General features: G+C 47.2%; 1 protein-coding gene across 2 annotated transcripts in view; it reads right to left on the bottom strand.

The window, feature by feature from the left end:
* Positions 1–21,514, bottom strand: part of Abca4 (ATP binding cassette subfamily A member 4) — a 137,356-nt gene that overhangs the window by 30,406 nt on the left and 85,436 nt on the right. For both annotated transcript variants that reach the window (NM_001446892.1, XM_087624884.1), the window contains 13 exon segments: positions 520–689; positions 916–990; positions 1,123–1,228; positions 5,732–5,764; positions 7,459–7,553; positions 10,695–10,881; positions 11,585–11,683; positions 12,171–12,295; positions 13,404–13,666; positions 15,555–15,603; positions 15,940–16,145; positions 19,649–19,733; positions 20,828–21,021. In NM_001446892.1, coding sequence (NP_001433821.1) covers positions 520–689; positions 916–990; positions 1,123–1,228; positions 5,732–5,764; positions 7,459–7,553; positions 10,695–10,881; positions 11,585–11,683; positions 12,171–12,295; positions 13,404–13,666; positions 15,555–15,603; positions 15,940–16,145; positions 19,649–19,733; positions 20,828–21,021 — 1,687 coding nt within the window.

Raw genomic sequence — 21,514 nt, 5'->3', positions numbered from 1 at the left:
GTTTGTCCTTTCAAAATGCTTCTTCTAGGGCCTCCTCCTTATGCCTCAAATAGAGTAAATGGTTTAACACAGCCAAGATCAACATTCTCCCTGCCTGAAGCTGAGACATACACGCTCAATCTTAAGGAAAGCAAAGACCCCCCAAGTATGGCTATCTGAGGGAAATTACTAGAATCTAGAACTATACCAGGGTCATAAAGGAGCCTCATTGAACCCTTCAGGTCCTGGCATGTTCTTTGTGTGCTGGGAGGGAGGCTCCCAGTGTAATTCAGAAGGAACTTGTTATCAAAGGTTCAAAATGAAGGGCCATAAAGTGTAAGTTTACTTTCCAAATAAATGGAGAGGGGAAAGAACAGCCAAGCAATTTGGTACAGGAAGCATTTGAAACCGGTACATTCATACGAACCCAGTTAAACATTACCACCCAGCTCTGCACCTCACAGCGCTGAGGAGACAAAGAAAACCGCCCTTTGGTTTCCAGAGAGAGAGAAGTCGGGAAAGATGCTGAGAGCGGCTCACACTGTGATCTCTGAGAGCTGCTCCTTGGTCAGGTTCAGAGGCTGGCTGATAACGGTGATTCCATATTCTTCCGGGTCCCTGTCCTTGGGCAGGCTGGCCCGCAAGATGGCGTTGTGAGCCACGTTCAGGAAACTGACCAGGGCATGCCAGCCCTTGTTGTTAAACCACACCTGGCGGGCAGAGACAGGTTGATTGGATGGATGCAGGCATCTGAAAGGGCCACCAACAGGCTGTTTAAAGGGAATGTTACCAGCGGCAAAATGAACTCGCATGAGGGGGAGGAAGGACCTGGCAAGCAAGCATTCTGCCCTTCAGCAGGGCATGGAATTTAACTACACAGGATGCAAAACAGTCAAATAATGAGCTCATGGGAATTTTTAGCTTCAGGTCAGGTACCTTAATGTTGTCTTTGGTTTCGAGGTGTTTGAGGAAATCTAACATCTCTCTGGAAGACTCTCTGGTGACAGGACCCTTGAACAATGCAACAAACAAGAAATGGTTTGGGTCTTTTTTCCTCCTTCCCTTCTTCTGTAGTATTTAAGATAATTTCCACCTCTTACCATTTAAACAAGTCAAAAATTCATCCCAAAAGTCTTTACATACCCCGCTCACATTCATCATCTGGCCCAGGTCACTTAAGAAGCCCACAAGTGCTTCCCCGCTGATGGGGATGTCAGGGAGCTTCCCTCCAATGGAAATTCCTCCATACCTACAAGGCAGTGAGAGAGCCAGCTGTCAACATTGTCAACGCTGCAAACGCCATGGTGCTCATGCCCAGTAAGCATCATCTCAGCTTCCATAGGGGATGTGGATGTGGGGATTGCCTGGTTATCAAACAACATTGTCCCACTCTATTCTCCCAATAGTTCTCCAGGGCTGCAGTAAACCTGGGTGTGCATGCATCTGTTGCTAACATATGTTCCTTTGGAAATATGTCAGGAGTGGTATAGGTTGAACCTGGTTCTACTCTTTGTCTTTGGAGGAATCTCTGTACTGATTTCCACAGTGGCTGGATGTACATCCCCACAGATGTATAAGGGTTCCTCTTCCCTCTATATCCTCAACAGCGTTAGTAGTCATCTGTCTTCTTCATGGTAGCCTCCGACGGGGGAGAGATGGGACTTCTGGGAGCTAAGGATGTTGCCCATCTTTCATGCATTTATTAAGCCACTTGTATTTCTCTTAAGAAGGGTCTGTTCATTTTATTTATTCATTTATTAGTTTATTTGTTCTCTTGCTATTTAATTTAATGGGTTCTTTATATATTATGGGTATTAGTCCCTTGTTGAATGAATCACTGGTAAAGATTTTCTTCCATGCTGGAAAGGGTATATCTTCCCTGTGGTAGCCATTTTCTTTGTTGCAGAGAAACCTTCTTTCTTGAGGTGCGAGAACCTCTTTGCCTGTGCTTATATTTCAAAGTACTTTCCGTTTAGTAGTTGTAAAGTTTCAGGACTTACCTTAAGACATATTTCTACACGTGCTAACTATTCTTTAACATGAATTAAGTTACCATTTTGAATTAAATTTTGTACAGAGTGAGAAAGGAGGATCTGGTTTCAGCTGTCTGCCTGGAGATAACTAGGTCTCCCAGCACCATCTATTAAAGAGGGAATCTTTTTTCCAGTATACTTGTAGGCACCATTGTCAAGAACCAAGTCGCTGTAACTGTGTGGGTTTATTGGTAAGTCCTCTATTTCACCCCAGTTGGTCAACGTGGTTTTTTTTTTTTTTAATTTCTTTTATTTGGGGGATTATAGTATAATGACACAATTTCCTTCTTCCATTTCCTCTCTCCAAAAACCTCCCATAAGCCCCTCCTCACTCTCGAAGCCATGGCCTCTTTTCTACTAATCATTACGTGTACAAGTATACATGCATATACACACACCTGAGCCAGCATGCCATGCTCTGAAGTCTGAAGCCAGGTATGTGCTATCATCAGCGTTGCCCATTTTGTACATGGTTGTTCTAGCTACTCGGCATCATTTTGTGAGTCTATGTGTGTCTTGGGTCGTTTCTCTATTTCTTTATGTGGAGGTCAGGAGACAACTGGCAAGAGTCAGTTCCCTGTTTTATAATCTGGATCCAGGGGGTTGAACTTGGGTCATCAGGCTTAGTATCAAGGGCCTTAACCTTCTGAGCCATCACACCAGCGTTTTCCAATTCTTGTGAAGAAGGTCATCTTTGGCACGCTGCTGGAGACTATCGGCGTTGAGGCCCGCCCACTAACACTGCTCTAACCATTTTGTTCCATGCCTGCCAGCTATCGCCAATCAGTGCTGTAATCTGCCTGCCGGTCACTGGCACAGAAAAATAACTGGACTCCAAGCAGGGTCATGCTGACCACATTCTCTGCTATATTCTATACATTATAAGGTTTGCTAATCTTAAAAACCTCACCAGCGGGCTGGAGAGATGGCTCAGTGGTTAAGAGCACTGACTGCTCTTCCAGAGGTCCTGAGTTCAAATCCCAGCAACCACATGGTGGCTGACAGCCATCTGTAATGGGGTCCGATGCCCTCTTCTGGTGTGTCTGAAGATAGCTACAGTGTTCTCATATACAAAATAAATAAATAAATTAAAAAACAAAAAACAAAAAAAAAACCTCACCAGCTGCAGCCTGCACTCAGGACCAAGCAAGATAGGGGTCAGCTCGAACTGTTACCTCTAAATTACTAAGGAAATGTGAAAAAAAAAAGGACCAACCAGCCTACAGCCTCTCTGTATCTGCATATGAGCTCACTGTGGTTTCTGCAGTTTTAGCCTTTGTAAATTGGTCCTGAGAAATGTCCAGCAGGCAGCTTTCAGCTCTCCAGCCTGAACCGTTCCCCTGGTCCATCAGTCTTTGGGTTCAATAAACCATCCCTGCCTGATGGAAACTAGTGTTCCTACAGTTTGTGGGGCAACTCCTGAAGCCCCAAAAATCAGGATGTCGATGGGGGTCATTGGCATGTTGATGGAGATTGTGTTGAATCTGTAAATTGCTTTAAGTAATAGCAGCATTTTTATTGATATCCGTTCTGTTGACCCAAATTCACATTTTGAGACTGTCTTGCTATTTTACTCAAGTTAGCCTTGTACTGTGTACTCAAGCAACTCTCTTGTCTTGGCTTCCCAGTTACTGGAACTAGAAATAAAGGCCACTGTATCCAGATTTAAGCTGGTGTTCATTTGTTTTATTTTGTTTTTTGTTTTTTTTTTTTTTTGAGACAAGGTTTCTTTGTGTAGCAGCCCTGGCTGTCCTGGAACTCACTCCATAGACCAGGCTGGCCTCAAACTCACAGAGATCTACCTGCCTCTGCCTCCTGAGTGCTGGGATTAAAGGTGCATGCCATGACCACCCAGCTTAAACTGGTTTTTAATTATTTCCCACTTCTACGCCAAGATGGTGTCTGGACCTTTATCTTGTCATAACTCCGTCTTCTTCATACTTTCCCTTAAAGTCATGTCTTATCTGTGTCAAACTACATGTGTCAGGCCATCTCCAAGTCTCTTTGCTGTGGCAGCCTGTTGGCTTTTCTTAAGGTACTCTTCCCTTTTATAAACATCTAGCTAATTCCTGCTCGTTTTCACTGGGTTAGCCCTTTTTGATGTCTTCCTTGTCTTTATTGTGGGCCTGACATACAATCTCTCTTTAGTGTCTCCTCTGCCCTTTGCAGACACTTCTGGCACCATACAACACCACCATTCTGTTCTCTCTGTCTCCCTTAGTCCCATACCTGGTTTAGACAGCCCAACTCTCTTCTGCCTCAACTTTTGTCTTTCTCTCTCTCTCTCTCTCTCTCTCTCTCTCTCTCTCTCTCTCTCTCTCTCTCTCTCTTTCTTGAGGGGGCATTGGGGCAGGGTTTCTCTATGTAGCTCTGGCTCCTGAAACTCACTCTGTAAAGCAGGCTGGTCTTGAACTCACAGAAATCTGCCTGCCTCTGTCTCCCAGGTGCTGGGACTAAAGGTATGTGCCACCACCACCTGTGAACTCTTGTCTTTCTTAACTTGGGTCTCCCATCTTTGTGGCTATCTTCCTATGGCTGTCAGAAAGATGAAAACATCAGTCTGAATTTATTTGTTTGTTTGTTTTGTTAATGATTGGCCTATAACTCTCTGATGCAGGAGGAAACCAAGTTCTTCAACAGACAAAATTAAGTCCCACACACTCGAAGTCCCACACTAACACCAAGTCCCACCCACTAGTAACTAAGCCCCGCCCACTCTAAGTCCCAAGTGACTGATAAAGCAAGACACAAGTTATAATTTCTCAGGGTCTTGAACTGTTCTTTTGTCTCCACTTTCTGATTTGTTATCTCTCAATTTTCAGTTCCCTGTAGGGGACATTTCTGAAAACAGGATTTTACTTTTGTGGTCTTGATGCTATCCAGACAAAACAGACAGTACTAGCCTTGCACTGTCCTCATTTCTTGAGTTCTGTGAGGAACTCCACTGGCACTTTAATGAGTCACACTGACTCTCTGGATTGCTTTGCAAAAGCAGAAACCAGATGCAGAAGGCCTCCTTCTAGAGGCCAGCTCTTGAGAAAGGCTAGGAGATAGCTCATTTCTGGAGCACATCTGGAAGATTCTCTGAACCTCTGAAATCACTCATGCCTCCAGAATGCATGAAGAACAGGGTACATTCTAGAGCTGGGTCAGATCCTTTAAAATTTAATTTCTCATAAAAAATTAAGGTGTTTTGTTTTGGCCAGGCATGGTGGTGCATGATTTTAATCCCAGCACTTGAGAGGCAGAGACAGGTGGATCTCTGTGAGTTCAAGGCCAGCTTGATCTATATGGTGAGTTTCAGGACTGTAAGTTTTTGGTGTCTGTCTCTTTTTTTTCTTTTTTCTTTTTTCTTTTTTTTTCCGGAGCTGGGGTGCGCTGCTAGGCAAGCGCTCTACCGCTGAGCTAAATCCCCAAACCCGGCAGGGCCTCTCATAACACAGCGTTTTGAAATCCTTTCAGGTCGGCACTGTAAAACTGACTCTGAGGAAAGAGTGCCACCTACTGAACTGAGCTCCCCAGGTCCCCCTAAATGGCTGATCTGTCAGCCTTAGTCAGCGCTGCCCTGACATGTTTAACTCTAAAAAAACAATGAGATTGCTGCATAGTTCGTAAAACCATATTATCCCAACACCCCCACCCCCAGCATCAACTGATTTAATGATCTTGCAGTCACATCTAGAAATTAACTATTTCAACATCCCCAAATAGTTTCTTACCTCTGTTCATTGACCCAGAATTTGCTCTTTAAGCTGAAAGTCAAAATAAAATCATGTAAGAACTACCGTGAGAATAGCATTAGCATTATACTTTCGCTCTAGTCATCGGGGTACCTCAGTCCTCAGAATGTTCCCACATTTCCTGATATCTAAGCAAAGTGGTGTGGGAGCTGGCGTGCCCGAAGCCCCAGGCGAACCCCTCACAGACAGAGGATGGTTATGCTCCAACCCTGGCTCTCCCAGTTGCCTTTTGCATACTGAACTCTCTGACTAGTCCTTTAGTCAGGCCTCGTGCTGGACCAGTGAACCCAGTCTGGACCTAGAAAACATGGCCAACTACCATGCCACTGTGGAGTAAAGCCTGAAGCCCTTCCTCCTTTAGAGTGTACAGAAATTCTAATAGTCATTGGCATCCCAGGGAGGAGTTCTAACTTAACTCCTTTGCATTCAGTCAAGACCCTGACTTTTGGACATTTGGAGGTAAGATAATGGGATAAGAAAATCTAGTCGCTGGAGTCTGAGCTGGCCCTGGACTGCCACCGTCCAGCCATCACTGAGTAAAACATCAGAATTTCCATAATGCGAGTTTGCTACGGAACCAGGCTTGGAGTGGCTGCTGTTTATTGAGTTCATGGATAAACTCGCCCTCCGCTTTGGTTTTTGGGTGCTCTTTTCTGCTGCTCAATTCTGGCTGGGCCCCGCCCTCCTGGCAGCTGCTTGTACCGTCTGCTATGCTCTCCAGCCCTTTAGATCTATCTGTCACCTATGCAGAAGGAGAAGTATGGATGGCACCTGTAAGTACTCTTGCTGTTAGACAGTATGCTTCATTTGAGAACCATAGACCATGTGGAGACTAGACCATGCTTCCTTAAGGACCTCTCTGGCGGGAGGCTTTTGTTAACTGGCCTGTTGTGACAGGGACTGCTGATGGCCTTCCAGCCTGGGCTGGGCTTGATAAGAGCAGCTGCAGAGCTGAGAGTTCTAGATAACAAAGTGCCTGTGGATGTGTTCAAGGGTGGCGGTGACAGGCAATAATGAGGGTGACAACCGCTGTCCCCAGCTAGTGCCTGACCTGGCAGGGGCCCAGACACGGTTCCTTGTCTTTCCCTTGGTCTCTCTTTCTTTCTTCCTCCACTTTTCTTAAAGACTTTCTTTTTTTAATGTGCATTGGTGCTTCACCTGCTTGTATGTCTGTGTGTGGGGGGAGGGGTGGGCAGATCTTCTGGAACTGGAATTACAAACAGTTGTGAGTCACCACGTAGTTGCTGGGAATTGAACCCTGGTCCTCTGGAAGAGCAGCCACTGCCCTTAATGCTGAGCCATCTCTCCAGCCCTCTTCCTCCACGTTTACTCCTCAACTTCCCTCCTCCTCTCCTCACCCCCTACAAACTTTATCTTTCTTAACTCCATAAGATATAAGATTTCCTTATTGAACACATTTGTGTGTGTGTGTGTGTGTGTGTGTGTGTGTGTGTGTGTGTGTGTGTGTGTATGACACCTGCAACAGTGCCTGGGATAAACTTTGGCTACTTATCTTATCTTAAACAGAGAAAGAAATGAAACAATTAGCCTTGAGTTGCCCCTTGTGGGTACACACCTCAGTTATTTCTTCTGCTGTGAGACCATCACACTCAACTGCCACCCTCAAGTCAACAGTAGGAAACTGACTCTGGCATGGTTGATGTTGTCTTGGCAGCCAAGATTACAGGTGTGACTGGGTCACCTACCTGCTTCGTATGAGAGCAGGATACGTTTTTACCAAGTAGTCAGAGATGTTCCTGTTCGTGAGGTCTTGTAGGACTTCTGTGCTGCGCTGTATCCTCTGGGGCAAAGAGACAGGGTCAAGATCTGGGGATTGAGACCTTAGAGTTTGTGAAACTGCTGTTCTCCAAAAAGTATTATGGACTCAGATGTGAGAAACACTAACAGCAGCTCTGAGAGGTTTCCAGCTCCTGCATCAGTGACGTGGGGGTCACCGTTGATCCCCACCCCCTTCTCTCAATCCATCCATTGCCAGAGAACTTAAATGCAAAATCCCCAACACCTTTGTCTCTTCCATTCCAATCCTGTTACCCCAATCTCAGCCACCACCTAGATCTTGCCTTGACCTTTCCAGAACCTTCCATACTGCTTCCAAAGACTCCACCCTGGAACTTCCACATTATGCTCTGCCCCCACTCTCAGACTGAGTTGTAAAGATAAAAACATACGTCATCTAGTGCACCTGCCCAGCACTCATTGCTCGTGAAACATCTCTTTGCCTGAATCAATTCACTTCCCTGACACTGTCCCAGGTATGAAGTCATCTCTGTGAAGGCGGAGGCCTCCTCTCACTTGTCAGCTTTCACACCCCAATACCCAGCGTGCAGATATCAAATACTATATCTACAATGCAAATGGAATTATTTGAATAACACTTTATATTTTACAACTCGCTTCCAAAATCTAGGAGTGGAAGGTAATCAAGAGATTCGAGGAAAATTCAAAAGATTTTGGCCACCAGGTGGCAATGTCACACAGTGTTGAGTTGGGTTAGTTGATGGCTTAGGTCACTCCAGGACCTTGGGCAAAAGCATCCATTCTGTCTAGATTACCTAACAGAAGTGGCTGACAGGTTCCTAGGTGATGTTAAACCACCATCCAAACGAAGTTATTTTTCTTGTTTCCTAGAGCACTCCCCTTCCCCTGGTGATACCTCACATTCTTCATGGTACTTCTCCTCAGCTAGGTCAAGTAGCAGCCCCCGAATGGCTTCAGTGTGCCAGGGACTTCAGTAGATGATCTGATGTGTGATCCCACCCTTGTTGCTTTTACAAAGGAGAAAGAGAGGCTATGAAAAGTGGGCCAACCTGTGTGTGGCTGGGCTAAGATCAGGTCCTGCATCTGTCTGTATAGCCGTCTATTACCTGTTCCTCAAATTGACCGCAGTACCTAACCAAGCAACCATGGTAGCCGGCTGCAACAACTGCAGATGCCTAAGAGCGTTCGTGAGGAACTGTTTTCTGAGACATCTGTCCAGCACAACATTCCTGCTTTATCTCTGTGTAGAGTAGAAGTCAGGGGTGGGGCACATCCATATCAAGCCCCTGCTGAAGGAATGTCGGAGCAGGAAGGGACGTTCCAGAGAGTGACATCTGCAGCCCCGACCCTTTCTATCTGCTGTGCTTTCCTTCTGCTCTTCTTCCTGGCTAAACGGGCAGGTGCTAAATGAGGGTGAGTGGATGTGAGCACATGTATATCTATGTGTACATATGTGCATATGCATGTGCATGTACTTCTGTGTACAGGAGCGAGGGTTTATAGAGAGATGTGACATTCAGTTTTGCTCAGGAGACGTGACCGCTAATGAAGAAGGAGGGGAGGGGTGAAGTACACCTGCAGACTTGCTCTGTCTCTTCTAGGCCTTCGAGCATCTCCCTAAGGACCATGGGGCCAGTGGTGCTCTGGAGGTAAGTTTCTAAGTGAGACAGGCAGCTGTGAGGCTAGCATTTATTTAGGAAGTGAATTCCTGTATATCTGGTCTGATGTTTTCTTTTCCCTGCCCAGATTTAGGGAGTCAGGGACACCTGCAATGTGGCAATGTAGTGGCAATGTAGATGTCACCCAAAGGGACAATCTAGTGCCCGAGCATTATAAAGAACAAGACTGACACAGGACCCCTTACGAGCCAGCTGTGATATGTGCTACGGTAAATTTAGTTGTCTCGTTATGTCTTCTTCCTGTGACTGTTGTGGCTTCCCCCATAGGCACAGAATTAAGGTGGTAGCCCCCAGTCTCTGTTGATGCTGGGCACTGTCCATGACAGCTAAGTGGAAGGGCTATGCAGTCGCTTCTGGAAGTCTTCCTTGCACACACTTAAACCACCTGCTGTGTCTTTTTCTTCATCCTGTCTACTCTACTGCCTAACAAGATCATTCCCAACACTCTGCCTGAAGAGCTGGAGGCCTGTGGGCTCAGAGGGACAACAGAAAAGAATTTCCTAGCCACCCACGTTAACTTTTACACGGGCAACCTGTATCCTGTTTTAGCCACAGTTAGGTTAGGGTTGCCATTGCTTGAGCTGCCTCTAGCCCTAATTTAATTCATTACTCACACTATTTCTTTAAGTCCTTATGATAATGCTACCAATTGAGTTGCTCTTCTCAACACCAGGAGAGAAAATGAAGAAGGCTCGGAGGCTAAGAAACAGACCATGCCTTCCTAACCCTCATGCCTGATCCCTTCTCCTATAACACTCGGACTCTTTGGGAATCATCCACTCATAGATAATGAGAGAAACCATCCAAGGCAGGCTCTGTACCAGGAAATTCACCAGAGAGGTTGTTACCAATTGGAGAAAAAGCAAGGCTCTCCTGCCCTTGAAGGCACCCTCTAAAACCTCCATGGGGATTTGTCTACAGAAATCACTGCTCAGAGTACAATCAATGCCACTCTTGCAAGAAGATAAGCTGCTGGCTGTGTGCGTTCATGTGTGTGACATACACAGTCCATAGGCACATAGCTTATTTCCCACCCTTCCTGCCCCCCTCCCCCTCACACCTCCCCTCACCTCTTCGGAGAGCACAACTCCTTGGCCACTCCAGCCAGGCCAGAGCCCTGCAGATCTCCACAGATAGCATCTGGCACACAGACTGACACACCTGCTTCCCTTTTGGTGATGAATATCAAACCTCAGGGCCTAATCGTGTTAGACAGTCCACCACCAGGCTCCCCCAAATAAGCTTAATGAAAGCTTCTGATCAATACGTAACTATTTCTCCCCACCCCCCAAGCCAAGAGTCAGTAGGCCAAGTCGCTTTCACCTTGGTCTCATCAATTGGCAGATGTAAACATTTTAAACACTTGATATACATCATATTAACTCAAAATGGAGAAATATTTAAATCTAAATGATCAACCGTGGGAAATAATTCGAAATCAGTGGAAGCACAGGGACAGTATGCAGTTAAAACGGTGCAGGCACCTGTGGGGGTGGGAGCCCCCCAGCACCCTCGGGGCATTCGGGGAGCATGATGAGCTTCTCTCTGGTGCTGCACTTGCAGGCGGGCGAAGGGTGGGCTGCTGTCCATTTCTGCTTCTGGAACAGGTGGGTGATGTTTGGGGACACGGAAGGCGTCTTCCAGGAGGTTGCGTTGCCGCAGGGGTACTCCCTCATGGAAAATGAGAAAACATCTCATAACCAATGCCACCGCTTCATCCCTCCTCCCCACAGGGGAAAAAGGAACAGTTGACGACTACCTCTTTCTCTGCCTTTCTCTTCCTTCTGTCAGGAATTTCCCCACTAGGGATTAGAGTCAGCTTAAGGACAATCTGAACTGGGGTCACTCTGACAGAGCATGGACAAGGACTAACTTGTGGACCTTTTCTTTTTCCTAACTAGTAGCTCTTGCTATTGAGAGACTAAAAATAACAGGAGACTCGGAAATGTGTCCATTCTGTTCTTTAGCAACAGCGCTGGGAAGACTGGATGAGAGAAGGCGCCACAATATGCCGAGCTCTGGATCCTGTGGGTTTCGACTACCTTCCACAACTCTCTTCTCCAGTTACAGCAATGGCTGAGAGCCGCCCCAGAAGTAATTCCTGCTGTTCATGGTCCAATCATATAATATCATACCCTCCATTTTCTTCCATCCACGGTTAGAGTTTTTTTCCAAATGAGTGGGGGCAAATAATGTCAAACACTAGAACACTTCTACCTTAAGACACAAAGCTGTCAAGGATGTAGGCTTCCTAGCATGAGACACATGGACATGACCCATATGCCAGAGGGTAGGATTGAGGGGTCTTTCCCAACACTCCCTGCCTGGCTTTGGGGTCTCTCAGGGGAGCTGTTGGTGTTGGCTCGGGACTTACGGAAGCCACTCTTCCTTTAGACAACGGTTGCCAAAACCTGGCCTGTTCAAAAGGACATCTGCCAGTACTTCAAGGTGTTCATTGTTGGGTTCATCCATGCTAGAGAGAGAGAGAGAGAGCGGCTCACCTGCTAGTCAGACTGGAATAGGCTGGACAAGTACACTAACACGTAAACATTTACTGAATGTGTATTTGATGCCGGGCATGCTGGCAAGGCACTGAATCCTGACTTAGAAAGGTTGTGGATCTCCTGGAAGTGGGGTATCCTACCACACACACCTAGAAGTCAGACGGCAGATCATCTATTCCTCACAAAAATGGAGCTTCAACCCCCTTTCCTGGGCTTCATATCTCTTTTCCTTACCTGCTTTCCTTCCACTGTGTACCACACTGTCTTCCACTGGGTACCACACTGCTAAGCAGTGGCTTCCAAATTTAGCTTCTCTTTTAAGTACACCACCAAGACTCTTTCTGCCTTGGAGAAGATTCCAGGGAAGTAGGGAGGTCAGGACCCTTCTAGCAGGTATACAGTCCAGGAATATCACATGTCTGGGGACAATGGTGATTCCTGGGATGAACCACGCACCTGAAGAAGGTAAATTGATGCCCATACATCCAGGGGTGAAGGGTCAAAGCTGGGAATTCACCAAACGGAGGCACGATGATGGAAAGCATCAGAGCCAAGAACACAAAAGTGGCAGGGAGAACAATCTGTAGGAGGGTAGCCATGGCGTCACAGGCTGAAGTACAAGAGATGATACACACATGCAGGAAGGCATCCAGTGCACAACATGCACACGTACCCGTGCACACATGCAGCACAAACATTCTTTTAAGCATTTATCCTCCACCTCATATTCGTTTGCTGGTAGTAAAGAAGAGACTTCTGGGGGATTATCACAGGCAAATGTAAGACATAATACATGTAGAAGGAGAAATAATATTCCTTCCAGCACTCACAGAAGACTCTGAATATATGCCATGCTCAGCCAGCGCCTAAAGGGAAGTTTAAAGAATGATTCACATTACCTGCCTCTCTCCGACCCAAAGTTCTTTGAGTAAAAACCATAGAGGGAGGACTAGACACATAGCTGAGCTAGTGTTTGCTCAGCATGCACGAAGTCCTGAATTCAGTCTATAGCATTGCACAAAACTGAGCTTAATGGCACATGCCTTTAATCCCAACACTCAGGAGGTAGAGGCAGAGGGATCAGAAGTTCTTAGCTAGATAACAAGTTTGAGGTCAGCCTGGGGTACATGAGACCCTGTTTTAAAAGAGGACAATGGCCTTGATCTTTATGTCATAAGAAAAATGAATGAGGGGGCTGGAGAGATGGCTCAGTGGTTAAGAGCATTGACTGCTCTTCCAAAGGTCCTAAGTTCAATTCCCAGCAACCATCTACAGTGTTATCTGATGCCTTCTTCTGGTGTGTCTGAAGAGAGCTACAGTGTACTCATTTACATAAAATAAATAAATCTTTAATAAAAAATGAATGAAACATATAACTTTACCTTTCATGATGAATAGAAACAATATTGAAAAATGCGATACCATCCTATATTTGACTCTAAGTGAGGCCCAATCCTTACAGAGAAGATTTGCAAATCCCAGAATCGAAACAGAGGTTTGGCAAGGAAAAAGTATAGCTGATAGAAAGTCAGGAAAGTACACTGGGAAGTGTCTGACCTCCCCACCACCCACCCCACGAATATGCCTGAGGAGATGGAAAGGCAGGATCAGTACCATAGACACCCCCGCCCACCCACCCACACCCTGGGGGAGAAATGAGTGGAGTCCAAGTCGGTCACAGTAGAGTACCTGAGCCACAAAATCCTTGCGGCTGCGGACAGCATGATGGAATCGCTTGACCAGCAGTGCCTGCACATGCTGAAGGATCAGCCGAGCACCTGTGTTGAATGGGATACCGGGGTCCTCTGGCTCTGGGGAAGGCTGGCCCTTGGGAGGATCCACTTGTCCTGGGGAACAGGTATGTGAGGCCTGGGCATGCTGCCTGTGCTTCTCGACGGGAGCCGAACAAGGATGCCGAAGACCAGTATGCTCTCTCTTCTGCTGTGTGCCACCTAAGGGATATCGGATCAATAATGAGAGAAAGACAAACATAACAGATGTTGTCATGTGCAGTTTTTCCCTTCCAATTATCAGTTCCCCTTTATTCAGAGAAACAGCAGGACAGGGAGGCTAATAACCTTTTTTGTTTTTGTTTGAGGCAAGGTCTCATGCTAGCCTATCTGTGCTTGGCAACCTGTCCTGTGGGAGGTGGGGAGAGTGTGGAAAGGAGGGTCATAGCTAGGAGAATAAGATCCATTAGTCTGTGTGGCTTCAGATACTTCGTTCAATCTTAGCAAACTCACTCAGCTTTCTCCAGATGGACCAGGTTCCTGTCCTCCCTGCCCCACGAGATTACTGTGATATCAAGTAACACAGTGATATCAGGTGCTTTGTCAAGTATAAAGAAGCATTAAAGCCTGAATTTAGAGGACTTGTGATTGTTACCATGGGAATCTTCCTGAGTCTTGATCATAGATCACATGCGGTGCAAAGACTTGGCATGCCTTATTTATTTAATTCTCTCAGTGATTCTAAAGGGTAGATACTATTATTATTATTATTATTATTATTATTATTATTATTATTATTATTCTCATTTTACATGTGGGAAAACTAAGGTATGAAGAGGCTAAGTACCTTCCCCCAAAGTCTTTTAGATATCAAATAATATGCTCAGGTCTACTGTACTCTATGGCTAAACTCCTCGACTGTCTTTGAAATATCCACTTCTATGTCCATACTGATCAGTCTTCAAGGTCTGACTTACTGTCCTGACAGGATAATCATTAAAAAGGAGCACACTATGCAGGCAAAAAGTCCCTACGTTTTAAACCTGTGCAGGTTGTGGTAAACCTTAATGTGTTTTCCTTCTTGTCTTGATTAATGTGAATCTTGGTCTTTGGGTGAGTTGATCGAATTCAACTGCCATCTGCAAAGAACTTGAAAGAGTTCTTTGACCCCCACAGTAAGCTACTCCTACGGTCTGCAGAGGACCCACCCTGCCCCGTCTCCCTCAGTAGGCCTACCACATGACCTAAGCTGGAACATGTATGGGCTGGTATATATGGACGTTGGTAATTCTAGGCATGGCTGATACAGGCTTGCTAGCTTAGACCCACACTATCTTAGGAGGTGGGAAGAGTAGCAGGAATTCCATAGGAGGAAACACTACACAGGAAAACATTACAATGTGCCACACTGGATAGGAGGAGGGGACTAGCAACCCAAGACAGCCACAGAGGCTGTTTGTCTCTGAGCAGGAGAGAGGGCCCAGGGGGCCTATTTTAGCAGAGTGGGTGCATGCCTCTTGTTCTATCAGAAGTGATTTGTGTTATGGTGACAGGGTGACCTTTCTTGTACTTCCATCCCCTACAACACCCATAATGCTTTGCGTGGCCACAAGGAATCAAGCAAAAGGCCCAGGCTGACACATAGAGAAAAGGCCAGAAGTCACAGGAATTTTGGTCCCCACTATTTCAAAGTCCATCGGTTACTGACTGAGAGTTTTAGAGTGTTTTTATCTTGATCACAAAGGGTCAGGAGACTGTAGTTGGCATCTGGGTTATATTAACTGTCACTGTTATCGCTAAGGGCTCTCTGCTGACCATCACTCATGCAGACAAGACTGTATCAGAAGCCTGGTAGAGAGGAGGGATACTGTGGTGACATGACAGAAAAAAGGAGACCAGGGGAGTAGGAGGTGAATTTTGGGGGGAGAAATCTACCAGTCTGACATGGGTAAGAATCCTGATCCATCCAGAATGTTCCAGAATGTAGTCAAATTTGGTCTCTCACCGGTAGGCACCAAGAACAAAAAATGCATTACTTGGGGCTCTGTAGACTTTTTAAGATCGAGTCTGGGAAAATGAGACAAGCCACTGAGTCCGGCACCATGCATACCTACAAACTTAGAACCTGATTCAGAATCCTCCGTGACCTTCAGGAAAATCTGTTGAGACACGAAGAGAGAATTAGGTTCAGGCTTTCATGCTTTCGGGGAAATCTAAACCTAGTTCCACTGTGCTGGGCACTGTTTCACCATGGGAAGAAATCCATCCTAACTATCTGAGAACACAGTCTTCTATAAATGAGAAGGTGTGAGCACATGATGACCACAACTGCAGCAAATACGTGTGCGTGTGGACCAAGGTAGGAGGAAGCCAGCTGAAGAGAGAGCTGGAGAGTTATGGCTTTTACTTTTGTCAGGTTTTGCTTTGGTGTTAGGCTTTTGCAAGAGCCGCCTTTTCTGGCGCTAGACAGAAACCGACTGCCATCTCTGCCTCACCTCTTCCAGGGGAGTGTCAGAAATTCCAAAGCTGCTGAGCCCCAGGTCAGCCAGAGTCTCCTCCAGCTCTCGGAAGAGGCTGGCATATGCTCTCTGCTTGAAATTCTTGTTTGGGAGGAGGAAGATAAGTTCTTGGCCAATGCATTCCACCAGCTTTGCCTCTGGAACATGGTGGTACACCAAATCTGTCAGCTCCTTCACATCCCCTAGGCCAGGAAAAGAAGACCCATGTCAACCTGATTCAGCCTATTCTACAATCTGGAAGACTATAAGACTTCCTGGAGCTCCTCTCCTCTCCTCTCCTCTCCTCTCCTCTCCTCTCCTCTCCTCTCCTCTCCTCTCCTCTCCTCTCCTCTCCTCTCCTCTCCCCTCCCCTCTCTTCCCCCCTCCTCTCCTCATCTCTCTCTCTCCTCTCTTCCCCTCTCCTCCCTTCTCCTCTCCTCTCCTCCCCTCCCCTCCCCTCCCCCTCCTCTCCTCATCTCTCTCTCTCCTCTCTTCCCCTCTCCTCTCCTCTCCTCTCCTCTCCCCTCCCCTCTCCTCCCCCCTCCTCTCCTCATCTCTCTCTCTTCTCTCCTCTCTTCTCCTGTCCTGTCCTTTCCTCCTCTCCCCTCCCCTCCCCTCTCCTCCCCTCCCCTCTGCTCTCCTCTCCTCCCCTCCCCTCTCCTCCCCCCCTCCCCTCTCCTCCCCTCTCCTCTCCTCTCCTCATCTCTCCTCTCCTCTCCCCTCCCCTTCCCTCTCCTCCCTTCCCCTCCCCTTCTTCCTTTCCCTTCCCTTCCCTTCTCTTCCCTTCCCTCCCCTCCCCTTCCCTTCCCTTCCCTTCTCTAGCCCATTGGAGAAAGGGGCAGATAGCCACCACCACCCTTGCCTCTCGTCCCTCCCTCTCCTCCTCAGTCTCCCCTTCTCTATGTCTCTGTCTCTGTCTGTTTCTCTGTCTCTGTCTGTCTCTTTCATGTGCATATGTGTGGTGTGTGAGTGTGTGTGAATGCGTGTGTGTGTGTGTGTGTGTGTGTGTGTGTGTGGTGTTTGAGGGTGTGTGTGTGTTTGTGTGTTTCTGTTTATCTGTTTGTTGAGACAAAGCTGGGATTAGAGGCGTGAACCACACCCTTGGCCCTCGGTGTCCTGCCATTCCTATTTTTAGCTTTGTTGACTCTATGACAAACATACTCCATCCAGGTGGTGCAGCCTGAGGGAGGACCAATCTCTAGTTCAGTCAGATGTGCTATTGCCTCAAGGAACACTAAATTGGGTGAGTCCTCCTCCAGTTCCTCATCTGTGAAAGGGGAAAACAGCTGTGTCCATTCCAAGACTGTTCATGTGGATGGAGGGGAGGAGGGGGTAACGTACCCACAGTGCTAGCAGTGGTACAAAAATGACACTTAGCTGTTGCTGTATCCCTGACCATTAGCCCAGGAGGTGAACTTGGCACTGCTTCTGCCTCTCATGCACTGGAGGCTTAGGGGTTAAGTCAAAGTCATTTTCTTTCCCTTGTCTGCTTTTGAAGCTATAGGCCAAGACCCAGGCCTAGAAGAGGAGGCAAGTCTCCTTACTAAACCTTGCCCAAGCCTGCTTTAACTATTTTCCCTTGGTCTGTACCTGACCTCTCAAACAGGAGACTCAATAATCAGCCACTGCAGGGGGTTGAGAAGCCCCAGCCCGGGAGGGGATGAGGATAGCACACGGAGCAGGGGTGAGTGGCATTGGTTATTTCCCTGAGGCTGGCCTTGAACTCACAATCCTCTTGCAGTAGCCTCCAGATTGCTGGGATTATAGGTCTATGTTATGCTAATCCCAGTGAGCCTTGATATTCAGGTCAGTTTTCTGTAAGAGTCAGCATCACCCAGGGGAGTCTCCTCTGTCTTTCAATTGGTTAATATTTCACAGCTCCCCATTGAGAGCCCGTTGAGCTGTGGAAGGCCTGTGTGTCACACCTGCAAACTATGTGATTGTCTTTAGTCCTAGATGATCTCATACTGGGACCGGGGAGTTCTTTACTGGAGGAAATAGCTCTGCCCCAGTAGCTTGTAGGGGTCACACTCATTGTTCTCTTAGGAAGGAAGTAGGACCCAGTCACTGGATTCCCAGGAACCGTCCCTTAGTTATGGGTCGGCCTCTCAGAAGTGTCCATCTGGCCCAGCAGTCTATGTGTGAGTCATTCAGGGACTGTGTGAGTGGTATGTGGGTGTGTGTGAGTGAAAAGCCAGCCGAGGAGGTAACTGGAGATGAAGGGATCCTTCCTAGTTGAGGGCATAACTACCTATAGTACTTTTCACCTTGGCAGCATGTTCTTTCTATACAAAAAACCGAAAACCAAACCAAACCAAAACAAGAACAAAAAACAACTTTCACAGAAGTAAAGCCAAACTTTAAAAAAAAAATCATGTCAGTCAAAAACACATTCCAACTTGGTTTTGATGGCAATTTTTAAATAAGTAATTAAAACACCAATGTCTTGACCAAGGTTCCAAGGAAAAATTAACATAGGCGATAACTCAGTAAGATGAGCAAGACAGGAGATTCAGAGACACCGCACTAAAGAAACCTTTTCGGTTCAGCACTGACTACACAGAGAACGGAGAGTAAATCCTGGTGAGGGACCTGCAGGCCTTCTCTCAGGCCTTTGTTGTTATTTGAGACAGGGTTTCACTATGTCACTTGGAGAGCCTAGAACTCACAGACATCTGCCTAACTCTGCTCCTACTGGGGTTAAGGCTGTGTGCGAATGCACTTTCTCCCAGTTTCCCTCACCCACTAGGACTGTGCATCAATACTTGGCACAGGGGGAGATGTGTTAATAGGAAACTTTCTTTGATAAGCACACACTTTTCCTCTGTTCATAAAGCTGAGTCAGTGCCTAAGTTTCATTTTCCTTTTACATGGGATCCTAGGTCCTGCGGCATTCCCCTTGCAAAGGCATCTGAGGAATGGAGGTGGGCGAGAGTTGAGGGTGGAAAGAGCTCTTGGGACCCTGAGGTCAGATCTGACAGGTGAGCTTATTTACTGCCTCTCTCTGGTGACAGTGAGGTCTCTTTACCCTTAAATTCCAGGGAGGCTCCCTGGGAACTTGGGTGGCAAGAGGGGAATGTGTGACATTGCTTAAAGACACCCTGTATCCTTTCCTGCATCCTTCACACCTACACACTCAGATACTCCATACGTTCCTGTAAGAGACATGAGGGGTGGAGAGATGTCTCAGCAGTCAAGAGCACTCACTGTTCTTACAGGAGCCCCAGGTTCAGTTCCTGGCACCCACACGATGGCTCACAGCTAACTGTATCTGTAGCTTCAGAGGAGTCAATGCCCTCTTCTAGCTTCTGCAGGCACAACTCACTTTCATACATGCAAGCAGTCATACACACAAAATAAAAATGAGAGAGAGAGAGAGAGAGAGAGAGAGAGAGAGAGAGAGAGAGAGAGAGGCAGGCAGAGGGTACCTTGGCACACTTTGAGGAGGGGGTGTGTCCACAGTGTTTCAGACAGGAGGAGTGTAAAAGCCAAGGCTTAACATGGGTAAGGGTGAGGAGTGAACGAAGGTTGGATTCCTCATTAAAGAGAGGGCACTTAGGTTTGAGCGACTTTGAGATCACTTCAGGAATGGAGGAGAGACAGGCTCAGAGGAAGATGAGCAACTGCTCCCACCCTGGGCTTCAAAGCACAGGGTGGTGAGAAGGTCACCGAAACAGAGCTGAGGTTCAACCTGCCCGGCTCTTACCATCCAAGACTTGTTCTTCCGTTATCTCATCGACTCGGGCTGGACACCTGGCAGAGAAACCCTTTGATGTACAGCTGCAGGCCCCCTGCAACAGATGGACAGAAAGGGCTGACGAGATACAGATCACGTCAACGATAGCATCTTCACCGTGCCAATTGCTGTCACCACCGCCCCGTCTGTCTCTCATCAGCAGCTGCGGATGACACTGTTTTTTCTTCACTGTTTAATCTATCAATTCATCTGAGCATTTTGAGGGTGGAGCTTGCTTGACTTTTTATCCCAGAAGGAGTGTGAGTCAGCAGAGAGAGAGGCAGAACCTCAAAGCATCCCATGCCTTGTCATTAGTCACGTAGCACTTGGAGAGACATTCCGCTCCCCTCCCAACCCCTCTGGACACCAGGCTGTGAAAACCCACCAGGACAGGAAAACCCACAGTATCCATTTACACTGGAGGCATGAATAGCATTGCACCAGAACATTCCTGACAGCCTGAATGCCCGGGATACCTGTTCTCAAGGAGCCCAGGAAACACAAGGCTCCATCTCATTGGTCTCCACCACATCCCTACGAAGCAGAAGCCAGTGTCATCTGCTTCATTTCCCACTCGAGGAAAGACAACAACAGCACAGAATAAAATCACTTGCTCGGGCTGACACAGGAGACTAACCCTGGTTCTAAGGACAGGCCCAGTGGTTGTCCTCACCCCCACACAAGTTTTAGGTTCTAGTCTCCAAGGATATCTGTCGTTAGATTTCATCCACTCCTGGAATTCAGGTTTAACTGGGGAGCGTGAATGTTTGGATGGAGGAGAAACAGCTTAAATAAAGCTGTCTTGGGGTTGGGGATTTGGCTCAGTGGTAGAGTGATTACCTAGGAAGCACAAGGTCCTGGGTTCGGTCCCCAGTGGCGGGGGGGGGGGGGGGGGGGGGTGCCGAGGGGGGGGGGAGCTGTCTAACCTCAAAGGGCAAGGCGCTCCCCTGGTATACCACATTACTCCCAGCCCCGCTGGTTATCTCTGTATGGTAGTTTGGAACACAATTACTGAGATCTGCAAATAGTCCAGAAAGAAGCTGATTCCAACAATTAAAGGTCCGGTGGGCAGTTCTACCTGGAACAGCAGCCCTACAGCGCCTGTCCCTTCTCGCCCAAGCTAGGCTCCTTCCCTGGACAGACACGCACCTCACAGCCACATCTTTGGCTCTGGATGTTTTTCATCTTGCGAACTAAGGTCAAGTAGAAGCCTGTGCCAAAGCAGTTCTTCAGGAAGAGTGGCGTCCCAGAGCAGTAGAGCCTTCCCTGAGAAATGATGGCAATGCGGTCACCAAGGAGGTCTGCCTCATCCATGTGGTGAGTGGACATGATGATGGTTCTACCTGGGAAGAGGAAGGCAGGGTTGTTGTTACCAGGTAACCTGGATAGGATGGGCAGCAACCTCCAGGTTATGTGGTCCCCAGAACTTGGAGTTAATAAATAAGAATAAGGGGTTGGGGATTTAGCTCAGCAGTAGAGCGCTTGCCTAACGAGCGCAAGGCCCTGGGTTCGGTCCCCAACCCCGAAAAAAAAAGAAAAAAAATAAATAAGAATAAAGTAGCTAATTCCGCAGCAAGCATAATGGAGTAATGATGACAGCAACCGATACATCCTAGCATCCTGCATCCTGCAAAGCACTGACTCTGCACTGTGTCTCAGGTACCGTTCAGACAATCTGACACCTGTGGGACACCCTCATCTCTGCTGTCACCATCAGTATCGTGGACTCCACATGTACAGCCTTCACATTGTTAAACACTGCTCTTATACTTTGTGAGAGCACACACTTTCTCATTAAATGGAACTGTTATTAAAATGAGGTGATGAGGATTTTAA

This window comes from Rattus norvegicus, chromosome 2 (assembly GCF_021556685.1).
Source record: "Rattus norvegicus strain SHRSP/BbbUtx chromosome 2, alternate assembly SHRSP_T2T, whole genome shotgun sequence".
Classification (NCBI taxonomy): Eukaryota; Metazoa; Chordata; class Mammalia; order Rodentia; family Muridae; genus Rattus; species Rattus norvegicus.
This window is presented reverse-complemented; position numbering and strand designations above follow the sequence as displayed.